This window comes from Lates calcarifer, linkage group LG13, assembly GCF_001640805.2.
Source record: "Lates calcarifer isolate ASB-BC8 linkage group LG13, TLL_Latcal_v3, whole genome shotgun sequence".
Classification (NCBI taxonomy): domain Eukaryota; kingdom Metazoa; phylum Chordata; class Actinopteri; family Centropomidae; genus Lates; species Lates calcarifer.
Window position 1 is genome coordinate 10537130 of NC_066845.1, and position 21142 is coordinate 10558271.

At 42.7% G+C, this 21142-nt stretch overlaps 1 protein-coding gene across 2 annotated transcripts; it reads right to left on the reverse strand.

Annotated features, from left to right (window-relative positions):
* Positions 1 to 1241: 1241 nt before the first annotated feature.
* ssh1a (slingshot protein phosphatase 1a) lies at positions 1242 to 21056 on the reverse strand. 2 transcript variants are annotated; one of them, XM_018668866.2, is made up of 15 exons: positions 20843 to 21056; positions 18357 to 18394; positions 11490 to 11590; positions 8697 to 8761; positions 7861 to 7982; positions 7299 to 7367; positions 7021 to 7086; positions 6573 to 6767; positions 6359 to 6452; positions 5964 to 6092; positions 5677 to 5723; positions 5413 to 5559; positions 4958 to 5158; positions 4141 to 4843; positions 1242 to 4021 (listed from the first exon to the last, which is right to left on the reverse strand). In XM_018668866.2, the coding sequence occupies exons 1-15, from the start codon at positions 20921 to 20923 to the stop codon at positions 2912 to 2914; spliced, it is 3168 nt and encodes a 1055-aa protein (XP_018524382.1). In that variant the 5' UTR covers positions 20924 to 21056; the 3' UTR covers positions 1242 to 2911. The 2 variants fall into 2 exon arrangements, with proteins under 2 accessions (XP_018524382.1, XP_018524385.1); XM_018668869.2 differs by lacking the exons at positions 18357 to 18394; positions 20843 to 21056 and adding an exon at positions 13797 to 14107.
* Positions 21057 to 21142: the final 86 nt, after the last annotated feature.

Below are 21142 nucleotides of genomic sequence, written 5' to 3' on the forward strand. Positions count from 1 at the left end.
GTACACAGTCGGTGCAGATCCTGAGTGGATATAAAGAATGTCTATGGCTTACACAGTTCATACTATTTCACTCCAGAAACCTACTTAAGATAAGGAGGAGATGGTAAAAGCATGCTCATGTCTGGGATAAATGGTGAGTAATTGTAGCCAACCTGGGTATGTCCAGGAGTGTGGGAAATTATCTGAAAAATAACTCAGTTTTTTTTTTCTTTTGTTTCTCTTGGTCTCTATAGTAACATCCAAAACAGGATACGTCCTCAGATAATAAAACAAAAGTGGAGGCACGGCAGCCAAGAATTCACCGGCAGAAGAAGGGGAAGAGGGGCCGGCCCACACCCAGGGACTGCAGACTGAAGGCTGCTGTGTTGACAGACAAGCAGCTAGGAGTCCCTGTGTTCTTGCCAACCAGTGTTTGAAAAGTGTTACAGGTCACTCTCAAAAACTGTCCAGACAAAAGCTGATCTGTCTTTAATTTGGGATCATCATTAGGTCAAAACACCCCACAGGCTTCATGGCACGCTAATGATGGGTTTTACGACGCTTCTTTAGTCCCTCTGTCATTTAAATGTTTACAAGTTTACAGTAGTTATACAGCAGTGGTTTTCCATTTCACATCTCTGGAAATAGCAGTCTCAGGTTTCATGTACATTTACAAAAGCTGAAATGCTTTATACCAGCATCAATACACACTCGAACAAACACTAAATTACATCTTTGCTGCCTCAGCACCCCCCTCCCCTCCCCACCACAGGCTTATATGGCACACAGGGCCTACCATTCACTATACAGACATACACGGTCATATAGGCCTGGAGGAACAAGAGTGTGTAACTTAAGTAATTCACTGATGTCATGCAAACAGTGACGGGAAGCCAAATGTTATATAAGCTGGCTGTTAGAAAACGTCTCTCCTGCCAAAGCATACAGATGGGGGCACAATGATGTAATGTCAGGATACACACATCATCATGCTCAAGTCAGCACACAGACATTTGGTTTTTGCCTAAATATCTGAGTCTGTTGGTTTACCCGCATTTAGGAAGAACACAGCATCTGGAGCATACAGGGTGGAACAGTACATAATCCCGCCTCTGTTCCTGTCTGATTCGTGAATATTTTTCTACATTATTTAACAAATCTACTACTTCAGAGTACAGAGAAAATTATTTCAAATATCCAGTACTATTAATTTTGAATGGATTATGCTCAGATAAAGTAAGAACAAAACAGCATCCATGGTATATTATGTAAAAGAAATGTTTATTTCCATAATTAACACATACAGTACATTGTTTTTGACCAACATAAAAAGTGCAATATGCATTCAAACTACAGCAATGTACAGTACAAAAGTTACTGCATACTTAAATATAAAAAGAAAATGGTTACAAAACTGTGAAGTAACCTATTGTGATCGTTGTCACGTCAGTGTGACAAAAGCTTTAAAACTCATTGATGATATGAGCATAAAAAGCTTAACAGCTATGAGCCTGATGACTCCACTGAGTCTCTGTCGTTTCTCCCAAAAAGGTGCAAAAAGATGTGACAGCATTTAAATACGTTAATGATTGACATTATGATTCACATATTTTGTACAGCTTCGATGGTGTTTCCAATTTGTCAAGACAGCCAAACAACTTTGGTCTTTCACATTTTAAAAAGCACAAATGAGTTTAAAATGTTGGCAACCCTTGAGAATGAATTTAAGGTGAAGAAGGTTCGGATGTGAAATGTTTTAGTGTTTTCTTGTCAAACACATTCCGATAACTTTAGTTTGGGGATATACCCGACATACATTATATGATTTGACTGCCATAAATCCTCAGTTCCTGTCACACTTGGCGTTTGTGTTATGATTTTAAGCCGTGCAGCGTGACTCCTCACTCTGCTCTCCCGAGAACATTGTACATTGCAGGGAATGATGAGGTCAATAACATTACTCTAATGTTATTTTGGAAGATAGCTTGCTGTGTACCAGTATTCACTCAATAAAAAAAGCAGTGCAAAGGAACAACAAACTCAGAAGTGTTTCTGTTGTGTTTGTTGAAAACAGTGAGCATGCCTCTGGCAAAACAAAGCCACGACCTTTTCTCTCCACGTTCATCCCTCTCACTCACTTGGAGACTCACACGCAGTTAAGCATCAATGCGCTTACATACACCTCTGCATTAAAAATGAGTTCAAAACTAATTTCCTCACTTTGACTCCACATCAGCAAACAAACTGAATTAAACTCTGGCCCAGTGTTCATCTGAGAAAGAGCTTCATGAATGCAACATGAGGTAACCATTAATTTTACAACCCTCTAGCATCTAAAACATAAACTGTGCGGTAAACAACTATACATTTATTTAACACTTTGCTTTCTGTCAAGCTCCACTGAGGGACTCAAGTTCATCAATGTAGGCTACTACTTTGTACCAGACAGGTAAAAATCATCTAAGTGCCAATGGAGACCATAATTTGGTACATTATCAGGTACTAACAGCTGTGAAGTTAAAGGTTATAGAGCGTCTTGTACCGTCTCATCCTTCAGTCTAACACACAGCTCTGTGCCTCTGGTCTCATACGTAAGGCACTTGTTTGTCCATGAATCAAACCAACTTAGAGGTGAACTGATGGCTTTACACTTGTACTTGTCAGATACAGCAATATGACTTTCATCACTGTGAACAGCAGTTTGAGAAACAATGTGGCAAAGGAGAGTGTACAATCCTTATAACAACAGTTGGCATTGTTTTTTTTTTTTTGTTTGTATGTTTTGTTTTGTTTTTTTTTTTTTGTTGTTGTTTTAATTTCTTTCCTCAGACTCTGCTCTCTCCCGTTTCCAGAATCTGTACAACTCCTCTCCAGCTCAGCAGGGGAGCAGGTGAGGGGGAGGGAGGAGTGTATATAACCTCCACTTGATGTGTCAGCTTCTGGGCTCACCTGGTAGTGCTTTCTCTGGAGTGCGCAGGTCCTTGTAGGGCCGGTGCAGAGCGGAGGCAGTGGGGGAGTCCCACTCCAGGCCAGTGTCTGGCTCTGGGGACAGTGAGAGGAGCAGCAGCGTTCCTGCGTCCGAGGAGCAGGCTGAACACAGGTCCTCGGAGGAGAAGTTGAGGCTGCCCAACTTGGCCAGCGAGTTGGACCGCTTCAGCCTCGAGGGCACGGTCAGACCTGCCAGCCTCATGCGGGTCTCGATCTCCTGCGCCCTCTGGCGCACGAGACCGGGTTTCCCCCTCACGCTGCGCAGGCTGTCGCTGCTGGAGCTGCGAGTCAGGGTGGAGCCGTGAGGCGAGGAGGTGGGTGTGAGCAGCCCAGACCCCACCACCCCCAACAAGGCTTCATTGGTCAGTGGCATCACCAGTGGCTCTAACCGCACTTGGCATGGTGTCGAAGATTTAGTGAAGTCCCCAGTACAGCCCGAGAACTCCTCTTCCTCATCGGTGTGAAAGGGGCTCCTCTTGGACCTTTGGCATGCGTGCAAAGTTTTCAGAGAGTGCAGGCTCTCCTGAGATGAACCTGAAAGTCTCTCTAGTCTCTCTGCACGCCGGCGGACCAGCCCAGATCTCCGCAGCTGTACAAGCGTCTCCTGTTGTTGGCTAAGGTAGCAAGCCACTGCAGGCTTCTCTTCCTCCAAATCCATTCTCACCAGCTCAGGGAGAGCCTCGGAGGTAGCTGCAGATTGACTTTTGTAAAGCTCAGTCTTTACTTCCGACAGATCACCACTGTCCTCAGGCTCCACTAAGCCCAGTGATTCTCCTGGCTGCTCCTCTCTGTCGAGCAGAGCTGTGGGTGGCGAGGCAGCACAGTTGGCACAGTCACACAGAGGGCCACAGGGGCACAGCAGTCCCACTGAAGACACAAGGTCTTCAGAAGAGGTATGGGACTCTGGGAATGGAGCACTTGGGACTTCAAGAGGACTGGGGTTAAGGCAAAGTTTAGAAGCAAGGGTTGGAGAGTCTTCTTTCTGATTGGACTTTGAATCCCACCAAGACACTGTAGAAGCATTGGCTTGAGGAATGATGGAGGAAGCTTTTTCCTAAATGAAGACAGGGGGAAAAAATGTCAGATGTCACGTTGTTATTTCTGTGAATGGGATGAAGTGAGTAACAGTATTTTCATCCTAAAATGCAGATTAATCACCATAATTAAACTTACATTGTGGTTACATGGAGGGCTCAGATGGTTGTTGTTGTTGGAATTTTCATTCAGGGATGCCAGGTCCATCCCATTACCCTCTGTATCCCCCTCAACCTCCACATCTTGCGTTTCCTCTCCTCCGCCTCCTTCCCCACCCCCTCCATCATCTGGCTGCATTAGTACCTCCATCTCTGCCTCCTCCTTTTGCACCTCCTCCTCATCCTCTTCCTCCACTGTGCTGAACTCCAGCCTAAGACGCAGCTCTTCCAGCGGCTCAGGGCCACGACTGCAGGTCTGGGCAGCAGTTCCCTCTGCCGTAGGCCCGAAGTGGGGGAGGGGCAGGCCTTCACGCCCATCAAAGGCCTCATCATCCAGCAGAGCGTCACGCTCCACGTCCTCGATTTCTATAAATACTTTCTCCATGGCGAGAAGCGGGGGGCCGCGCACAGGTGTCGATGGTTCGCTGTCCAGCGCAGAGTCGGAGAGCCGGCGGAAGTAATAGTTGTTGTAGGCGGGGTCAATCTCCAATGCAACGGTCCTGCACGGGGAGGGGCACGCCGCACCTTTATCAGAGAGCGCCTCCTCACAGCAGGGAGACATCCCTGGCTCAGGAGTCACGTGGCCTCCCTCACCCCCCCCACAACACTGAGCCAGCCCCTGCTGTCCCTCTGCCATCTCACAGTCTGCATCTGGATGCCACAGCTTGTTGTGTCGCTGCTTGCTGGAAATACAGAAACACAGTGTTCAAAAGGAGAGCAGAAGTCAGAAAACAGGACAACTGAGAAAAGACAACAGTACACACACACACACACATACATAAAGTGAGGGACTGTACCTGGCATCCAGGATTCCCTCATACTCTGCCAGCTGTCTCATGAAACCTGGGTTTGGTCGTGTGATGCTCCTTTTCTGCTTGACGAAGTTGTAGGCCTTCTCCAGTGACCAGCCGTACTCCTTCATGGCGTAAGCAATAACGGTGGAGGCAGAACGACTGACACCCATCTTGCAGTGAACTAGACACTTGGAGTGGTTCTTTCTGTGGGCAAGAATTATATATATATATGCACAGTATGAATGCAAGAGTAATTATACTTTACTAGATATTGGCTTGGCTCTATCTTTTTCATGAACCCTCCTATGTAATCTTTGTTTTCTCTGTCAAGAGCAGATCCCTCAGATAATACGTAAATGCGCGAAACTAGATCTTAACACTTCTGTGATGATAAGATATCTTCATAGTTAACTGATGAATACATGAGAAACATGTGTTCTGTTCCACTCAGGACTCACTTTGCTTTAACAATGAAGTTGTATGTGTCGTTCCAGTGAGCCAGCAGGTCAGTGGCCTCCTCATCATAGACGCGTATGTTGTGATAACTGAATGTGCCTGGAAAGAAGTTATCTATCTCCCTGGTAACGTTGAGGATATAGCCAACCCTGGGAAGGAAGGATAATGTTAGCTCATCAACAACATTCTTTCTTGCTCAAATCATAATAAAAAATATGTTTTTCTGTGTGCTTATCTTAGCTCCTCCATAATGTAAAATAAATCACCCTGTCTCTTGCAGCTCCTCCAAATTAGACGCATTCCATTCGGATCCCTAAAAACAAATGAGAGAAAATACCGTTTAGTCTATGTAGTGTGGAGTGTATTTTCACATCTTTGTGAGATTGTTCTTTTTCCAAAAACAATTATTTCACAGGGAGGATTACTCAAACACTAGTCTTCCTTTGGGATGGAAAAGGGAATGATTTTATCTCAGTTATCTCAGTCATTCACAGGAAACAACAGATGCAACAGATGTTTTTGTGAATGTAAGAGACTGTATCAGTTGTCCCACCAGGTAGACGTGGTCAAAGATGAGAGTGGCCTTGTCCATCTGGCCCAGGATCAGCAGCATCTCATTGTCAATGAACTCTTTGTACTCCTTCAGGTTGCAGTTCATGTGTTGCTCCAACTCTGTACGGATCTGACAAAAACAATTATATGGCATAATTTGATTTGTCTGTGGAGGAGGTTTTTGTGCTGTTGTAAGATACTGTGTCACAATCACTGGCATAAGTTTACTTTGAATTCTCTCCCCGAACACCAGAAAAATGTTCTGTAACTGACAGAAACACAACAGTTCCAGAGTTTGGGTGGGTAATTCTTTTTTAAGTTAACACACAGACAACTGAGTTTTGTCCCCATCCAAGAAAAACAGAGGTATTTCCGTGTTCGTTACTGTATATTTACCTGTTTGCAGGTGACGTTCTCAAGGTCCTGGCACGTCATGATGCTTCTGAGTTTGGCTTTAATAAGGCACTCTGTCCTCTCTCTCTCTGAAGGCCTACAAATGATTAAAATCTCAGTACTTCTTCAGAAACAGTCACTCCTATTTTAACGACAGGTACAGGAGTTTCAATCTTTACATGAGGAATCCGATTCAAGTTGCTTTGTGTTTACTGACTTGTCGACAAACATGGTGGGTGAGTCTGGCCGCGTGGTCTCCAAGTCCTTCATGGCGTTCCACTCGTTGATGCAGCTCTGATCTGAAGCAATGCAGCTCTCGTAGTATCCCATCCAGGTGAGAGCCATGCCTCCGGGGAAGTAGTTATACCTGCGTGACACCTCACACGCCTTGTGCAGCACCTGCAGAGCTGACCTAGATTGTTGATGTTTGGGAAAATAAAGATTAAAGTTGTCAATGACTGATTTAAATCTGACTTAAGTATTTACACTCTGGCTTTATGCTGTGTCGGCATGTGTGCATGCATCTTCATGCCAGCAGGTGGCAGGATGAATCAGCACTGCCTCAAACTGGTGCCTCAGTACAGCAGAGAGTCTGTCAGGACGTTTATAGTGGTGTATCATGCTGTAGACAGCCACTGTGGCTCCAGAGGTTGTTTATTACTCACCACATTGCCTGCACCGACACGGGTTTGAAGACATGAGTCCGACCTGCTGTGTTCACAGTAAAGCCCCTGGGGTAAAAAAACGAAACAGATGGTCATGCCCTGAGCTGAAACACTGTGAAGCTGCAGTGCGTGTGTATCAAGTTCATCCCAAGTGTCAGGTGTAGATGCAGTGTTGGGTAAAAAGCAGAGAAGTATCACTGGGTTAAATGCTGCAGCTATGTTCTCTGTCCTTACCGCAGAGGTCACACTGACAGAAGAAAAAAACCCAAAAAACTCACCCATCTCCATCGAGATGGATCTTTGTATCACTCCACAGAGGTAGCACCATGCCGATCGAACAGCTTTTGCTGGCAGAGTGAAATTGAGAATGAAAATTAAAACCTGGCAAATAGAAGAAAAATCGACTTTTCTTTGTAGTGGCTACTGCTCAAAGTGGGTAACATAAATGTGATATTCCACATTAAAAACCTATGTTTTAATTAATTGCTACATTCTAGGATAACTCAGTGAATATCTGTGAATCTGAACAATTACAACTACAAACCCAGAGATGGCAAGATTACATTTTAAATGTCTATTATTTTTAGCTACAGTATAAAGTCTAGAGCAGCCCTGCAGCAAATAAACCATGTGTGACATTAGTGCATATATAACAGCTCCAGTCTGAGGCATAGCTCCATGGGTGAGTATGTGCATTCATAAATATCTGTCATAAACAGTTTGTATATTTTCTCTACAAGTAACATAAACTAACCAAAAATATGAATTCATAAATGGAGCTCTCTTAACCTTTAACAGTTAAACAACAAACAGTGACCTACACACTGGGCCTATTCGTACCAGTCTTTGTTGGTGAAGTCAATTCCCAGTAGGATGTTTTCTTCTGTGTCCTGTCGTCCACTGGTGTACACCACCACCATGTACCGCACACGATCTGACCATGCACTCTCCAGCCGCACCGCCTGCACAGAGTAGAGGCAATTAAAGTCAAAATGTTTCCTGTTTCTGAAGTAGTGCCTAAGAGCCAAAATAAATTTCCTTACTATTAAATGGAGATTTTGTCCAGAGTACAATTACTTTTGGCATACAAATGCTTACTTTTAAATATATTAAATGTAAGATTGACAATTTCAGTGTTTGTATCGGCCTTAAAACTTAAAACTTATGGGTTGAACCACAATTAATTCAAACAAATCTAGGGAGGCATGCCTGTGTTAAAAGCATGCTTCCTTTACACGAGTACAAAACTCTGATTGTGCAGAACAGCAAATGTTCTAGAGAGGCAACAAACTGCTGATGGAGTTCGCTGACCCTCCTGCTTAAATCTGTGTCTAACAGAGTGTCACAGACGGATGTGCAAAGAAAACCGGGATACAAACTTGATGTAATAGGGTAACCGAGTCCTCAGTATGTGTGAGAGTACAGAGCTGGTGAATAGAAAATGAAATAACTCACACCAACACATAGACACACCATGGAAACATTTGGTAATGCTCTCCAAAGTGCGCTCTCATGAGCTAATAATTACAGTGAGCAAATAAGCATCTTAAGTGCACAATAAAATGCGTTCTAGAGGGTTTGCTATGCCAGATTGTTAGTCAGTGGCCTTTAGACAAGGGTATGTGTGTGTGCATGTTTTTGTTTTCATGTATGCACATACTTGTGCCGTCTCTTACCAGTTTGATTCTGTCCTCTGAGCGAAGAATGTTTATCATCACCTGCAGGTGTTGAGGTAAGTCACCTGTTGAGGAGGATTATAAAGAAAATTGATCCATGACGAACAGTGGTTGTTTGATGTCAGTGGTTATGTTTCTACTGTATCATACATACAGATACATTTTGACTTGAAAGAGAAGATACAAGGATGATAAAGTCTATTTTACTATGACAACAGTGAGTGAAGTGCAGGTGCATTAACACCGAAGTGAAAAAATAGGGCCTCCTCCAGGAAACAACATACAACCTGTTCAGTGATTTTTATCAGCTGACGTGTTGTTAACTGATTGATGAGAAATGAATTGACTGTAAATTTTCCATCTTCGCATGAGAGCAGATATATCCACAAAACCACAATTCAAGACCTTGTCTTTGTTCATTTTACATCCCTCATTGCTCCCTGTGCCAAGACATGTCAGTGAAGCTGGATTATAAAAGAGGGTGTGGAGATGGACCAACAGAAATGCAAAGTAGCAGATGACTATGTTGAAATATGTCACAACAGTTCAAACAAGCAAACCATGATGACCTGACAGGTTTTAACTGCAGCTACAGGCATTAAACAGAAAGTGGTCGACTCTCGTATATCTCATGATTCACAGATGAATGAATCAGAATTAAGACAGCTAACCTTACAAACTAAAATCAACTTGCAGCAAACTGACAAAACATTGAATGACTGGTTCTTTGACAACCATATGGAAAGGAACACTGAATATAACTTCACTGGGAAGAGAAAGTTCCCAGACAGCTCATTTCCAAAACACACAAATTAATACCAGAACTTCTGTCAAAATGTCAGTATTCATAGCCTGGTAATCATTGTTTTGACAAAACTTTGCCAATTTTTAACTTTACATTTAGAGTCAATTGAGAATGAGCCCAAGAGGTTTGGCATACTAATCAAAATATGTTTTTTGTGGAGTGTAACATGGATAAAGGTGAAAATGTAAAAACAATAACTATCATTGTTTTGTCACACTGGGCCCAAATGATCTTCTAAGATTAAATCTAAGAAAATATTCAAAGTTTTGGCATCAGACTTGTTGAAGTGTTACCACTCCACTGTCAACAAACAGTGTATACAGTATATGAATTATTCCCTGATGCCTTCAAACATATTTCCTATAATGTCCAGTGGTTACAGCTGATAGTTTCATGGCTGTAACTCAGCAGATGACGTTATTCTCTTCCAGAAATGTTGGGAACTGATTTCAAGTGCTGTTCATTAACCAATAAAATATCATTAAAAAGGATTAGTTTTTAGAAAATATATACCTTGTACTCCCAGTGCTCCTCCTCTGTGTTATTGTCTGAATATACTGACCTCCTAAAGCCTATTTTAGCATATTTGATGAGCGCCACAAGTGCTGTCAACTTCTGTCCATAGTTGCTAGAGGGAAAATCTGGCAATAACTCTTCTTTGATGGTCCTGATGGACACGTGGATCATACTGTTAACTGAGAACAGGCAATTGAGTTCATGGCCTTAGTTCACATCGCTCTGTGGCAGCCAAGTTGGCATCTGTTCTGAATAATAACAGCTGCAAGATCTGAGAGTCATACACAGAAACATAAATATATCCACAGACAATTATGCATCATGTGTCCATGTTGATGTGAATAGGTCAAACAGTTCAACTGGCAGCCTTAATGGACACCGCTACGTTTCAGCGTCTAAATAGGCCACTGTATGTCCTGCAACAGTTTAGTCTATATTAGTGAGTATAAGAGACATTCACAAAGTCAGTCTACATTTAAATAGGATATCTGTGTTTTTTACGGTTGGTGCTGTGATATTCATTTTCACATTTCTTTTGGCTAGCTGATTTCTCTGAGAAGCTGTGCTTATTTTAAAATCACTGATGGTAGAGCACCACTTTTTAGAGCAGGAACACTTTTACCAAGCACTTTGCCTAAGTCACCACACCATCTCTTTTTCCTAAAAGCCACAGTTACTGGGAATTGACACAACTATTTCCCCCCTACAAAATGTTTTTGAGAACAAAGTGGGACCAGCAAATATGTGGGTTACCTGACAAAGTGGCTGGTAGAGTGGACAAAGCTGCCAACCACAGCCATGACTTTGCCAAATGACTTGGCAGCATATTGTTTGTTGGCTGGTGCTGAATTCCCATCATGCCGGTGGACTGTCAGGTCAGCCTTATGTCTTTAAAGCAATTAATTGTGGCTCTCAATTGTGACATTTTAAAAACAGCTGCTGATTAAAGACACCAGCCAGTTCACTGTTCAGTCCAACTTGTCACTTGACCTCAGACTTCAGACAATCAATAAAACAAACAGGATCCTACATACCTGTTCATTTTTTTACATAATCTACAACACAAAGTCACAGAGGTTTTGCTGAGAATAGTCATTTACATTTACCATGTGTTCTCCTACTGACTCAAGTTGACTAAAATGGAGAGCACAAGGTAATACAAACAATAAGGGCCTCCCTTAATCATCAGCTGAAGTTTTGCCCGCAGAGCTACTGTGCGCTGGATTTAAGCACTAATCTGCCTAAGCTATACGTCTGGAACATGCTTATCAAAGAGGCAGCCTCCATCCTCCACACCTCAGCTACAAACATCTGCTGCAGTGTTAGTGTTAGCAAATGCAGCACATGAACTCATGACACAAATGCACTGCCATAAAATGGATAAGACATCTGATGAGACTGAAACTACAGTTTGGGTAAAATATTTGGATAACAGGGTGTGAGGCTTTTCGGGGTGTTCTTGTGGCTCTCACCTGCATGTTTGTGGTGGGGATGTGCTTTCTGGCCCTGTTGACTGCTCCCCTGCTGCAGGAAAAGAGCAGCACCCTTCACCATGAAGAAGCTCTCACTCAGGCTGCAGAACAAATGGAAGAGAGGAGTTACAAGTATTGAAACACAGACACTGTACATCAGACACCACGCTGCAGAGCAACAGCTCAGCACAACTGTTTCAGCTTGTTCACTCGAGAGCGATGTTGAGAGAAGTGGGACAAATGAAATATTCAGTTTTAACAGTACAGTACAGTTCAGTAGACACAGCCAATGAGATGAGCATAGATCAGGTTTGTCCACTGCTGGTGAATTACCTCAACAGCTGAGTGGAAAAGCTCAGCTGCCACGTTACAGAGGCAGAACTCAAGTCTGCAGCAGCCATGAATCAAGCTTTGATCCTGAATGCTTATCTGTCTTTTTTCTGCTGCATGGGCTGCACTCAGACTTGACTTGTCAGGTCTCCGCTGGCTTGGTGTAATGCAACACAGACCTAAATAATTGACCAAACTGCGGCTGTTTGTGATGCTTAACTTTCACAGTGACTGAAACGCAGTAATTATCAGTTCACACCTGCCCGTAAAACTCTTGACTTTTTCAGGTTGGGCTTTGGAGCTGTCAACAGATGACACGTAAGAAGCTGCAATAAAAAAAACACAGTGAGGTGTTTCCTCCAGGCTGAATTCAATCATTCCATTTTTTCATTGAAAAACAATGTGAGCACATTCATAAATCTACCTGGCAGCAGGGTGGGACACATGCACCATGTATTCTGTGTGTGCAGTGTATTCAGTGTATTGGTACAGTGTCAGTATTACTGCCTCATGACAGCTTAAAGGAGCAATACTAGTATCAGTCTAATATCATTTTTATTAATGGCACCTAACGATAGATGTATCAGTAAAAACCTAAACTGTTTTGCATCTGCAGTCCTGTAATACATAAAATCAGTGAAGCCTGGTACTGGGAAAAAGCTGATAACTGGTTCATAAGATATTTAATAACTGACATATCTCAAACTTCTCCAAATAAACACACACCACTGACCGAATGCCTTTGGTTTAAACAGGTATTAATAAAAATCCTTCATCTAAATTACATAAGTTTCACCATCACATTTTTATATCCTGCTCTGAATCCACTCCCTCACTAAGCTCCCTATGATCACACTTTCAAAACCCACATACAGAAGAGCAAGCCTGGGCCAAACAGATGATTTTGTGGGAACAATGGACTTCGTTTTGTGCACCTCACAATAAATTCCCTCCGCCCCCAGCACTGCAGAAACAAAGTTCCACAGTGACTAAGCACGGGGGTGGACACTTCTCAACAAGAGCTTTTGTCTCACTTTGACGGATTTTTGTTCCAGTCCGTTCTCTGTCTGAGATTCATGAGGCTATCAGGAGGGTCCACTGTCAGGGGATGATGGATAATATGAGACAAAAGTGGCAATACCAAGAACAAGAAGAGGGGTACAGCCTCATCACTGCTCAGCACTGTGTACAAATCCCTGCTGTTCACTTTGCCTGTTTCAGCTAGTAACCCAACTTAAAGTCCACAGGTCTTAGCCTGTGATACCTGATAGCTTCCCAGAGAAAAAAGAAAACCCTTAAAGGTGCACTTTAGTGAAATTTGAGGATGTGTGAAACTTGTCCGTATGTGTAAATCAAGAGCTGTCCCACTGCTTCACAGGCTGTACTCAGACATCCTAATTAAACAGCCTTAGCTCTACTGTCTCTTGCCCCGCGGCACCCTGCTATCAGCTTCTCCACAAACACTAGGGCTAAAAATACATCTGGTATCAAAGCAAACAAAGACTATGACAGAAAAGCTCGCCAGATAGCCTCAATGATTCCACATGATTACAACCTACAGTACCTATACCTCCTTTACAGCCCGGGAGACAAAAAAAGCCAACACATCAGGTCACAGAGATATCTCTGATTCAGTGATTTGTGCACTGAATCTCAGCTGCTGGTGAATGATGACTTACTCTGATTCAGGTTTGTTATCTCATATGAGCTGGATAAGTTTTGATGAGGTACTATGATATCATAGTATCTGTTACAAAATCACCAAGCAAACGTTCAAAATCTCACACTGAACTAATGAAGTTACAACAATATAACAACAAATTAAAATTTCTTTCAGTACTTCTCAGAAACATAACCACTGAGTTTAGAGCAAATTAGTCCAAATCATACTCAAGTGTCTGATGTCAAATCTCATCAGTGAAGGATGTGTGTTCCCTCCAGATCAAACCCAGTTTTTAAAAGATAAACTGGACTCACATGCGGTTTATCTCACTCTGGGTCAACACAGCGTTCTCCACAAAATAAGGTAGAATCTTCATCATGGCCTCCTGAATGGGTTCTACAACCAGATGCATCCTGCTGAATCAAAATGAAACTAGGGCCTCTCCAGCTACCTCCTCTTCATCAGCCTCCAGAAACAGTGACGGAGCAGAGTGGAAAGAGGCGGACGACGGGTTCAGGTGTTGGCCCCGAAGGTTCTGAGTGACAGACTGAGTGACAGTCTGCACTCATCTGTACTGCTCAGTGAAGAAGTGCCGTCTGCTCAGACGCCACTCCCTCTGCTGCCTTCTCCTCCTCCTCCTCCTCCTCCTCCTCCCTCATCTGAGCGTCTCAGAGTGCGAGTCAGACTCCCGCCTGGAGGGATATGCTGTAGCCTCCACCCGCTGCCTCAGGCACATGCAACTGTGCCTGTCTCCCCCATCCCTCACTCTGTTTTGTCTGTGTCACACTCTTTTACAGTACTCTGTGGGGCCCCCATCCAATTCACTCTTTCATTCACCAGAAGAACTTGTGCAGTTTCCTAAAGAGACAGAATCACAAGCTTTCTCTTGCCTCTCAACAATCGCTAGAACAAAAAACCCCAGAAGTTTACAGAGGACAATGAATCTAGTGGAAGTCAAGAGATGGATTTCCCAGTAATTCTGCATGAACTCTGTGACTCTTTCCTTTCCTCATCCACCAGGTCTGACTCAGTACAAAGTGAACAACAGGTTTCCTCTTTAGCCAGAGCAAAACATGCCCACTTGTCTAACAGAAACCTTCTCTCCAAAGCCTACTGAGAGTACCGCTTTCTCTGTCAGTCTTCCTGGGGAAAAGAAGACCACTTGCACAATTGGAGGAAGATTTTTTTAAAAAGGAGGCGGAGGAATTTTGGCACAAAACTTCCTAATGGGATGTTTCCATGAGCATGCCACCTTTAGGGGTCAACAGCATTCCAAGGTAATGCATCCAGGGAGCTTAACGCATGGGCCGAGCACGGGTGGAAAGGGCAGTGAGAACTGGCAATCTCCCAAAACTCCCCAATCTCATTATAGGCCAGGCTTATAAGGGAGGGATTATCTTGTCTCTCTCTCCTTCAAGTGGCCAGCGCTGACTGCCACTCACTTGCATGGACTAAAAACAAACCATAATGTGTTAGATTATTAGAGTACAATGGCATGTTAAGGACAAAATATCATATATGTCTATTGCATCTGGAACATCAGTGACTGATGCAAAAGAGGAGGGGAAAATACAGAGATTATGAAAAGCAACTAAGGAGTATAATCATGAAATTCCAGTCTAAAATAAGTTGAACTTGAGCCTGTAGTATGTCTGGGGGGATGAAAACTAATGTAGGCTACAACTTTCTGGCTCACTTTCCCTCTTTCACTAAGCACTGAAACCCCCAACAAGTACACAAAGAAGTGGCACGACGCTGTTAATCTGGGAGGATTTGCTGACAGACATTAACAATAGCTCTGTGACACAGATAACAAGATAGCCCTTCTATTCTTCTCCACAATAGGAAAACGTCTGTAACACCTGGTCACAAGCAGATACTGTACACTACAAGCTGACGCATGTTCGGTCTGTTCCAGGTGGAAACTTGGACAGCTCAAAGCGTCAGGTGCATGCAGAAGTGGAGGGACCTGACTGGATACAGGAGCTCCCTCTCTGCATGACAAGATTTAGAAGCAGCAGGCAGGAGTGGATGGCATGTCACAGGGTTAAGGTATAGTTTCCTGCTGCAACAGTAGCCAGATGGACATGGACGGGGCCAAACAGGACCAGATGTCCTCTAAGCCACGGCTCTGAGTCACCAGGTGTACCAGTATGTGAGAGAGGTGCACTGGATTACACCAAGGACTCGCTACAAAGAGGCTCCACGGAGGCAGTAACCAGGCTGGTTTATTCATGCTCTCAGAGTGTTTTGCACACATCGACACAATGAAGCAAAAGAACCTCCTCTTGGGGCTGCCAGTTGCATAATGCTGGCATTTTCCCACTTACACCACTGAAAGGGGGTAGAGACAGAGAGGGAGGGGAGGCAGTACAGGGAGGAACAAACCTCCTCAGGTGTCAGAGGAGACATGGAGGCCCTGAGCAGGAAACACATGACATCATCATGTTACTGAGGAAACATTAACCCACAATAAATAACCAGAGCTGCTGTATCTGTTGCAGTTTGTCTACCTATGTTTCTCCTATCCACACAAATTCGAAATTCAGACGGAGCATTTTGCCACGTTATGGTCTTTAAATCACCGCCAGTTTTAAAAAGTGGCATAAATTAACTTGACATCAGAAATAATAGTGCTCCGTATGCTTTTCTGATGTTGGTGGAGCTCATCATCTGCTGATCCTTCATCTTACCCACACACTGAATCCCTCCTTCTCATTCCAAACACTGCTCCCTGAATCTAGGTGCAAACACACACACACACACACACACACATTTTTACTCAATTCTGCTTCTTGCCAAACTCTGCTGCGAACACGTTGGTAAGATGACTTCACTCCTTGGTACAGAGCCACCGACACCTGCATAGTGTTTATGTTGGCCTCCATCAACCCCCTAGGCTTGTCATCGTTATCAGGGTCAGCTGGGAACAGCAAGTGCAAATACTCCCACTTGGCGGTCTCAATAGCTGTCCATCAACACTTGTAGCTACAAAGTCTAGTAGATCAGTGCACACTGATCTGAAGAGGAATAAGTCTGTCAAATAAAGGACAATTTAATGTGCCATAATATTATAAAACATGAATTTGCTGGCAATTTAATTGCATAACATGGCTTACGGGGGCCCTCAAAAATGGAAGCTATCTTGAGGCAAGACAGGACTCGCATTATGCATAGATCATTCTTACACACACGCATTGCTTAGGGACATTACACAGGCTGTTGCATAAGCGCAAAGAAACCAAACTAAATGACGCATTCACTTATCTTATCCTCTAGTTCACAGTTCATACATTTTTCAAAAATAACAAGTCTCAAATTCACAACAAGAACACACATTCACATTAGAACGGAGGATTCAACCAATATGAGAGACACATTAAGACGTGATCAATGTCAATATCTTGACAAGTCAATACTGTATGTGGGGCCAAAAAATGTGTAGACTGTATTGATCCATCTGAAATCTCTCCAGTTAACTGCAGTTGGCTTACTTACTTGCTTTCTATCAAATCCAGTTCAGTTCAATTTTAGAAACAGATGCTTCCAAAACTGATGTGTAAGACCAGAACATTCACTCTTAGCAGACAGTCACAAGTAGAACAGATACAAAGTAAAGCAGCAGCACTTGTGGGTGTTTGTCCACACCATAGTTGTTACACAGGCATTGTATAACAGTAGATTAATCTAAGTCTGTATGTTACTGGTTGTTACCTTTTAGTTTGCAATAAACTAAAAAGCGTGGAGTTCAGTGAACAACTTTTCTATGAGAAACATACTTACATCATATTAAATTCAAACTGTCCAAATTGTACCATTAACATGCTATTAATACACATTTACTTACTAAAACTACAAAGCCAAACTGTCAGTTCTTCTTATTTCAAAATAGCTCTCTTTACTATAAAACTGTCCCAGGGACTCTGCTACAGATTTTTACTGACTCCACTGACTTTATACGGTTTTGACACAACAGAGACACCCTGTCACAATCTGTAAAGCAAAAATTTCAGACTAAGAAAGCATCAATTGCATCATCAAGTGCTGTGATGCACTGACTGGATATCTATGGCAGTTCTCACCACGCACTTTACCATGAGCTGGCAAGACAATGAGAAAATACTGTGACTTATTTGATCTGTCCTTGTAAATGTAAAAATTAACATTTTATGTCTGCACTCATCCACAAAGTGAAATAAAGGCTGCCTTGCAGGGTGAGAAAGGTCCATGGTGTGAACACTCTTGCTGCTGCTTCATAATTTCTCTGTCTTTCTTCTTACTGTCATCAAAGCCTAAACACAGCACGGTGCGACATTTCATCTTTTGTTGGGCGACAGTGTTTAATTTATTCAAAGGAATAGAGGAAAAGAACAAAGTAAATCTTCATTTTTAACCAGCAAATAATTGGTGTAATTGACTAAAACAATCAGGCAACAAAAATTTTCAGCTCTCTGTTAATCCATACGATACATGCACTCGACAGAAAAAATACATTTAAAAGCTGGATTAACGCCAAGTGACTCAAGTGATGATGCACAGTTCAAGAGCAGGTTCATCAGTCTAAGTGCTGATAAAAATACGGACACATCTGTCAACATATAACTTGAGAGACTACTGGCAATAAAAAGGTTTTTACAGTTGGTTATTAGGAATTGATGACTCTGCCAACAATACAGACAGACAGGTGTTTTTTTATTACACACTGACGCTCAGTTGTTCTCATTTGTTGATGCCAGCTAGTCTGCCGCCACTCCAGATTTCACTAAATGACTCAAAGACAGCCATTCAGTCAACAACACCTGTGTGTGAAATAACATCTGACCTGCTTCACCATGTACTATGCAAAAGGAGGGCTAAACGTAAAATAAACTTACCTCTGATTTATTCGCCGTTCATCTTCACTCCCAAAATCCTGCAACACAGATAACAGGAGAAAATAAACGACACACTGCATCGATTTTGATGGCATTATTAACAAACAGTCACAGCCTGCTACGCAGACAGAAGCTACAGGCTTGTCTATATTTTACTGAACATAAACTGATAAATGAAATTGACAAAGTAACCCAAAACGGAGATACACTACATACTGTGTGCTAATGTTTAACAGTATCTAAATATAGCAAGTTCTTGAAAGCACAACTCCAAAAATAAAGAAGTAAAATTTTTATGTTGTTATACTTTTTACAGCACTCATCTAACAGCAGCTACATAAGATAGAGAGGCTTGCAAGCTGTGAGAACAGAGCCAGCTTCATCAGCACAGGAGGTAAGCATATAAATAAATACATTTGACTCCATAGATGATAACACCATCGCTAACAATTAAATGGTAAGAAAATTATAGCGAAGATGTGCTGAGGGGTTGGTGACAAGGCTGCGAGAAAATTTAGACTAGTTCATCTGACCAGCTACTTGCATAAAACGAACAACAACATTGTTTGGGGTTTAATCCAGTAAAATATAAGTATAATTCAATGTACGAGGCCAGAAAATAGAGGAGAATGTCAGTAGGTGTACTATGTCTGGTAGTTTTGCACCCAAATATGACAGTGATATCAGTCTTACTTGATTTTTATGGAGACTGCAATCCATTAATCATGATTAGGTTTGTCTAAATCTCAAAGTGCTCTTTGATTCATTTTTAGAAATTCTAAATCTGCGTTACACTATAAAGTGGTGGATTTTCTTTTTTTTGCATGATAAATTAAAAACACTAAATACTAAACCTCAAATAGTTTATGTATTAATGAACAGACTCAATCATTTAGGAACAAAACCCCAAAAACCTACAAAAAACCACTGAAACAAGTGACAGAAAAGTTTAAGGGCTGAAGGACATGGTGTTCTACAGCCACCAATGTGCAACTGAAATATACAATGCAGAGTACCATTTCTAGGAAGGACTGAAGAAAATTATTCTGCAAGCAGGCAATAACGCATAACAAGGTAATTCTCCGTAGCTGTGTATTAGGTGAAATAATCTCACACATTAACTGCCTCGTGCCAGCATCTCGTAAATCCCTGTCTACCTCCGCTCTTTTCCACCCCTTCCTATAGTAGTATTCCTCCACCCCACCCACCCCTCATGAGTAGATGACATCATTGCTGCAGCAGCTTCCTGCCAGCTTTATCTGTCACACCTCACCATGATGCTGCTGGACTACACCACTGGCTCCAGCAGGATGCTGAAATACATGGACGAGCCTTGGTCAAACAAGCAAAACTGGTTATTTTGAAGGAAGTAATCGATCTGCAATAAACAACTACTGTGTTATGACATTTGAGAGTTGCATGGTTTTGAACATGCTGTAAAAATAAGGAATATTTTGCTCTACTTTGTTATGACTGAGCACAGCTGTAGCTAAGATACTTTTGGTTGTAAATAAACGCAGCCCATGGATGTCAATCCTGGTTCTTCTGATGTGGTAATACAGAGCAGAACAAGGTGAGCTTTTCTGTCTCTAGCTGGCAGTTAGCGCCCCCATCTGGCAACTGATAACTGTGCTTGAAAATGGCCAAGAGGAAGTTTGAATGATAATATAGTTTTGTGGCATAGTTAATCACTTTTTATTGCTGTTAGTCCCCAGAAAACCAGGAAGCTCAAAGTCTGACTCTCTGCTGCTATAGAGAAGTAAAAGCAAGCCTTAAAGTTTAGTCTTTCAACCCCATGAGGCTATGTAACAGCCTGGAAATCGCATATTTTCTTTCTATACTTACTGGAAGCACCAACAAATCAACACAACTGAGACTGTGATAGAAATACCCTGGGTAGTTGACTGTCTGTAACATGTTGTCTATTAAAGATCTTAAACCACCAGAATAAAACGTAATAATCTCAGTTTTAGCATTACTAAGTTAATGTGAATTTAGCACTACTTGTGGAGGAAAATTCCTGCTATCGTTGTGCTGATGTTATGCCAAACATACTGTGATACAGTCAATGTCTAAGAACTGAAAATTTTTCAATGTCAGCCAACCACATCATGAAACAGCTAACGTTAGCTACATCTTATATCATTCATAAGGCACTTGTCAGACTAAGCTAGCGCTTTAAAATAAACGTCTAACAAATGTATAAGTTGTGAGGGTTATTATAATTTATCTACATGTTATAAAACGAGAAATCTGACAGACGTAATTGGCAAATGTGTTGGCCAGATATATCTGGCTATCAGTAACGAAGACGTTTGCTAGCTACCGTTAGCTAACACCCTAGCATAACACATTAAACTAACGGTGCTAATGTAGCTTCAATCAGCGGGCCCGTCTCCGGCAACATCTCCCTCATCCCCCAGCCCGTCCACCAACACCTCCCCACACCGGGACATTGTCTCAATTCGCCCGGGGACCAAACTGACCTCCCCCGCGGTCGTGGTTGCTGTGCTGGCGGTGGAAGCGGCGCTCGGGGTCGGGGACCGCTGCAGAGTAACCAACGCCATGGCTGGAAGCTGAGGATGATGCACCGGCCGGCCGCTGTGGCCTGGTGAGCTGCTGCTGCTGCTGCTAGCTGCGGGGCTAACGATGCATACAGCTGACGGATGGAGGGAGAGGAGAGGAGCTTTGGTGTCCTGCAGGAGTGCTCTCTCTGCAGGAGGTGCTGCCTTCAAGGCCCTGTCCAGTCTGATGGCATATGTAATTACATAGTAATAAAATAATAA

What these genes read in the sequence shown, in the direction of transcription:
- ssh1a (XM_018668866.2), bottom strand. Translation starts at nt 20,923, where the DNA reads ATGGCGTTGGTTACTCTGCAGCGGTCCCCGACCCCGAGCGCCGCTTCC. An exon ending in GAACGGCGAATAAATCAGAG is followed by an intron (nt 11,591 to 18,356) that starts GTAAGTTTATTT and finishes TTTGTTCTGCAG; the next exon opens with CCTGAGTGAGAGCTTCTTCA. An exon ending in AGAACGTCACCTGCAAACAG is followed by an intron (nt 6,093 to 6,358) that starts GTAAATATACAG and finishes TGTTTTTGTCAG; the next exon opens with ATCCGTACAGAGTTGGAGCA.